The 6,028-nt window shown below is 32.1% G+C and overlaps 1 protein-coding gene across 1 annotated transcript in view; it reads left to right on the top strand.

The window, feature by feature from the left end:
- The window catches only part of LOC106457223 (atrial natriuretic peptide receptor 2-like), a 54,403-nt gene that overhangs the window by 46,537 nt on the left and 1,838 nt on the right, over positions 1–6,028 (top strand). Inside the window, exons 20-21 of the mRNA XM_022383065.1 lie at positions 852–950; positions 1,800–1,891. Coding sequence (XP_022238773.1) covers positions 852–950; positions 1,800–1,891 — 191 coding nt within the window. The remainder of the gene's footprint in view (positions 1–851; positions 951–1,799; positions 1,892–6,028) is intronic.

Genomic DNA, 6,028 nt, shown 5'->3' with positions numbered 1-6,028 from the left:
GTGGGACGGAGATTCGAACCCGCGACCCTCAGATTGAGAGTCAAGTGCCCTAACTACCTGGACACTTTGAAAGAACATGGTAATTTTGCTCTAGCAGTTTTTAAATTATATAGGCTTAAATATAACAAATTGTTTTGATACTAGCGCTGCAGTTGGGGGTTAAACAGGTAAATTATATCATAAAAACAGAGCCCTAGTGACTAACCTGAAACAATACATTGAGTCAATGATGAATAATAGCAATTTGTAAGCTATCAAGCAAGTGGAATCTAAATGAACATACGAAGTAGCAAATAGTCTGAAATCTGGTATACTGATTCTGAATGGCTTAGCATGGTCTGGTGATTAGGGCGCTCGACTCGTAATCTGCGGATTACGGGTTCGAATCCCTGTCACCGAACACTGTTTCCCTTTCAGCTGAGAGGGCGTAATAATGTGACTCAATCTCACTATTCATTGATAAAAGAGTAGTCCAAAAGTTGGCGGTGGATGGTGTTGACTAGCTGCCTTCCCTCTAGTCTATCACTGCTAAATTAGGGACGGCTAGCGTATATAGCCCTCGAGTAGTTTTGCGCAAAATTGAAACTACAACAACAAACAAACAAAACTATTTCTGAATTACTACTGATTCAAGATCCATAATAACTCAAGAGATCAAACAGATATATGAATATGTATGAGCCATTACTGTATATATTTTTTCTATAACATTTCCAAAGCACATTTCTTCACAACTCAACCGTATATTTTAAAACATAATTGAGTACAGATACGTGTTAAATGTTGTCTTACGTCTTCTATTAGAAATGGTTTTAGATCAGCTTCTTATTACTGTATCCGTATATGTGTAGGTTCATGTGTTGCTGGAGTTGTAGGCTTAAAGATGCCAAGATACTGCCTATTTGGAGATACCGTCAATACGGCATCCCGCATGGAATCAACTGGGCTACGTGAGTGTTTTTTAATTTTTGAGCAGGCTGTATTTTAAATACTCTATTTTGCCAATATGTAAAATAATAACTTTATTAATATTACTAATAATAGTAAAATTCATGGCTTTCAGCCGACATAACACGTAGAAAGATTTGTTTTAGAGAATAGTATTGTTTAGAATATATAAATCTAAAAAAAAACGAAAAAATCAGCACTGGTTTGGCGGTGGAGCATGTTGCAGCTGAAAGCCAGTTCTAAAATTTGATTTTTGTTAGATTTTGGATTGCGTTTTTGTTGATTTGTATGGGATTGATTAATGTTTTTCGTTTCAGAAATTTTATGAAATATTAACTATCTGTGTTAGGACTACGAGTGACTAAATAAATTTTCATATGCAATATTTGATTAAATTGTGTGTCACAAGTACAACGTAAGGAAATATTAAATAAATTGATATACAATGATTTTGATATTAATTACTATTGCCGGAGCTATAACCGAACGTATTTTGTATAAGTAGTTTCACTTGTATTATACTAACTTACAACAACACCATATTCTAACAGGTTCTATCACTTACACTAACTAAAACAACGCCGTATTTTAACAGGTTTTAGCATTTATACTAAAACAACGCCATGTCCTAACAGGTTTTATCATACATACTAACTAAAACAACGCCGTATTTTAACAGGTTTTAGCATTTATACTAAAACAACGCCATGTCCTAACAGGTTTTATCATTTATACTAACTAAGAAAACGCCATATTCTACCAGGTTTTATCATTTATGCTAACTAAAACAACGCCATATTTTGATAAGTTTTTACTACTTATAGTAATGTCCACCTTATTATTTTACCCAGCACTTAAGATACACGTGAGTCCAACGACAAAGGAAGTGCTGGATACATTTGGAACATTCAGTCTTGAACTTCGAGGAGAGGTTGAAATGAAGGTCCGTATTAAGTTTTGTTACAATCCTATTTAACAATGCTTGCCATTGCCCATTAATAGTACTCCTTAACGCGTAGCTAAAACTTTTCATGAAGTCCATTCCTTTAAACCATTTAAATATCACAACATATTTTACGAACCTTTTGTATAAAATGCACAAACCCACGAAACGCTTCACTTCAAAGATTCAAATAACCATCTGGATTCCTAGTGAATTTTACACGCCTGTTGCTAGGGGATAATCACTAAGTCGTAGATTCGTATTAAATTAAATACTAATTAAACTACTTATAATTTGTTCTATATAATACAACGCAGATACAACAGTTGTTGGTAGTTTAATGATGCTGCAGTGATATCTACAGTGTCAGTAAAGCTTTTCAGCCACTTATATTATACAAATTGTAAAAAAATAGAAAAAATAAGGATGTTGTATGGATGGCAATGTCAAAAAGTACAGAAACAAGGTGGGGATGAATACACAAAACCATACAAAAATCCCTACCAAGTAACCAAATATTTCCAAGTAAAACTTTTATCTATAACTAAATGTTGAATTCCTTTCAGTTGCATGAATTCAGGTTTGAAGAAAAGTATTTAAACCGAATAATGCTATGTAGTCTTACAATGGCTAATTCCTATACGTTTGTAACATTGATTCAGTGGCTACTTATGGAGGGATTTTTGTATGGTTTTGTGTATTTATCCTTACCTTGTTTCTGTACTTTTTGGAATTGCCTTCTTTGCATCATCCATATTTTTGTTCAAAATGTTTTTATTACTTGTTTCCCCTCTCTTTTCTTTAACAATCAATATTAATTACTGGCAGTTGCTATGAAGGCAGCAGTTTTAGCCTGGCATAATGAGTTGTCTTGATGGACTACTTGTGTTGAAGTTAGTGAAACACTATAATGCTTCTGCACTCCCCAAGTTAAAACTCAACATTTTGGTGTGTAAATCGTCGCAACAGCTTCGAGTATTCGCGATCTAGTCCCTTCTGACGCCAGAATCAGAATAATCAGCAGAACATTTAACTGTTGCTCGCCTATTCTCGCCAGTTCTCTACTTTAGCGATGTTTTTTTTTGGGGGGGGGGGCTAAACTGGAGGTCTTAATAGTTTTGAAAACCTCGAAAACGTAAGTTAGGTATATATAAAAGTCTCTGAGATTGTTATGAGAGAAACTGGAGACTACGATGATCAATACATAATTTGCGTCGGCCATTTTTTTCCAAGCCCATCCTTACATATTAAGCACTACCTAGTTCGGTGATAGTAAAAAAGTTGAAATGAAACACTTTAATACAGAAGAGAACTAAAATAAATGTATGGACAAGTAATTGATTAACTAAACATATTATAAGTTGAAATAATTTGTTAATACAAATAATCCTTTGGGGCCCTTTAAGATAATATTACTTTAATGACAGAGAGTTTTACTCACTCACTTTCATTTGTTTCTCTACTCAACAAGTCCAAAAACAAGGCAAAAAACCATCGCTAAAATACCAAACCAGGAATTACCAGCCAATAATAGATGAACATTAGATGACTGTAACATATAGAAAACTCAATACTTTGTACATTATACAATAGACGTCTTTAGGGAGCCAACCCTTATATTATGTATGAAATGAAGGAGTAAAACAAAAATCAATACACATAATATTAATATTAAACTATATTACACACATTCATAGAATACACTAATTAGGTTTTCAGAGGGGAAAACGTCACAAAACAAGTAATAAAAACATTTTGTAAATGTAAAATGATGTAGGGGTAACAGTGCCAAAAAGAATTCAAACAATAATATAGAGATGATACAGTTATACATAGATCATCCCGACACAACTTTCAATATTAAGGTTTAATGTTTCTGTATTGTTTACTAAAGAGGAACTTATAGAAACTGGGTTCTGGGTTGTCAGTAACTAAGAATTTCCAGCAACCTATTTTTTGTATTGTTGTCGCTTGTTAGAAATTTCCATTAATCAGTTATTAAAGAGGAATTTCCACTAAGTGTTTTCTGTGTTATTGCTATCGAGAAGTATCCAGAAAATTAATTACGAATTACTTCTAAAGAGGATTCTCTGGCAACTTGACCCTAGATTATTATGCAATAGGAATATTTGGTGCTAGTTTTTGGAGTTACTAAATGTGTTTACATTTCTGAAACTTTTTACATGTTTCACATGCGGTTCTCTCTTTCAATGGTATTTTCCTTTTAAATTTGGAGTAATGTGTGCAATTTAAAGTAAATATTGTGTTCTGTAAACATAAATCCATTTCAGATTTGTAATATCTCATGGTTTATCATGATATTCTAATCAATGTGTTGTTATAATTTTGTAATAAATCCTTTTTGGTAGAGATTACTATAAAGTAAAGTTATTGGGGTTATATAAACTATGAAGGGTAACTTTACTAATAAAAAAAGTTTTTCCAAACAGATTTTAGGGTACTTTGATATTTCATTCATAACTCTAATAATATTTCTTAGTATTTTAATCAAGTTTTTAGATTCAAGTACCATCTAACCTAAGGTATTGCTGTAAAAAAAATATTCATTATGTTCTGTTGCAAGTAATGTTCATTTCTATATAGGCCAACAAAAGATAAATTTTTAATGTCAACAATAAGATATCTATAATTACCTTGTGCATGTTTTATCACGATTATTGACGTCAGTTGGCTTAGTAACATATACTAGACACAGTTACGCTTCTTTGACTTCCAGAATAAACCATAAGTCAATAAAATATCCGAGGATAGGCAATTATTCTCTTGATTAGAATCCATTCGATCTGTTTTACTATAATATAATACAAGTTATAAAAAGTTTATCCCACTAATTCTTAAGATGTCGACGACCTGAATCGAGTGAATCCAAGATCAAACAGTTACTGTTGTATTGGAAACATGCAGTTTTATTGGCAATCAGTATTGACTTTAAGGGAAATCGTAAGAGCCTGACTGAAACAAAGAACTTTCCGGACCCTAGTGTCTAAAACTACCTTAACATGGTACATATTATTGATTTTTGCTAATTTGTTTTTAGGAAATGGGGTAATAGAAATAGTGACATAAAAGCTATAAAACTTGTGGCTAAACTCTGTATTTTTAAATTTCTTATTCAGTTTAACTTTTGTTACAATTTTGTCTGGAAGGTGGGTGAATTGCACACGAATCAGGAAAACAGTTTACTGATCATGTGAAATAATGTTCGTTATTATGACTTTCAATTTTTTGATGATCTTTCAAAAGAAGGAAAGATATATTAAAAATAAAAATTGCATAAACACTATAATGTGTTTTTGTTGCCACCTAAAACACTGCATTTATCTTCCAATGATCACAATAAATATTGAGTTAATCCCTAAAATATATTCAAAAGCCTTATTTTTCCCAGTTTCAGTATCGAACTTTAAAAATCCCTAAAAAACTTTTAAACAGTTTGTTCAATTGTATCTTTGAACTGTAAACAAAATATTTACAGAAAATATGCACAAGCTTACTATTTTCATCTGGATGTTTCAGAACATTTTCGATGAATACTTGCTTATTTGTTTTTGATCTTCAAACTGGCTGTATATCTGGACCTTCACCAAATGATTCAACCTAACTGTATTTTCGGTCTTAACCTCAACAAACTCCATGTCAAAACATAAACGCTAGAGTTAGTGACTCGTTAATCATCTATCAGTTGCAAATATATAAAAAATCCAATTTCTTGTTGCTTTAATTGCGTATAGAAAAAAAAAACCTAGATTTTTCTAATAAACTAAGAGAGAGAGAGATTACATATAAAAGTGTATAGTCTAGTAATCACCAATATCTAACGGACCTATAAAAATGCTGAATTATATATGACAAGTTGAGGTACTCGTCCTTTGTCAAGAATATGAACTAAAAAACAAATGTGTGGGTGGATGCTATGATAAATAACACAAAAATTCTAACTTTTACACAATGTATTTATAACATAACATATTATTACATATTCATTATTACCTCACCAAAAGTTTTGTATCAGCTTTAAGAACTCAAATTGTTTGTTTTTGAATTTCGCGCAAAGCTACACGAGAGCTATCTGCGCTAGCCGTCCATAATTTAGAAGTGTAAGACTAGAGGGAAGGC

Source organism: Limulus polyphemus, unplaced genomic scaffold, assembly GCF_000517525.1.
Source record: "Limulus polyphemus unplaced genomic scaffold, Limulus_polyphemus-2.1.2 Scaffold305, whole genome shotgun sequence".
Lineage (NCBI taxonomy): Eukaryota > Metazoa > Arthropoda > Merostomata > Xiphosura > Limulidae > Limulus > Limulus polyphemus.
This window is presented reverse-complemented; position numbering and strand designations above follow the sequence as displayed.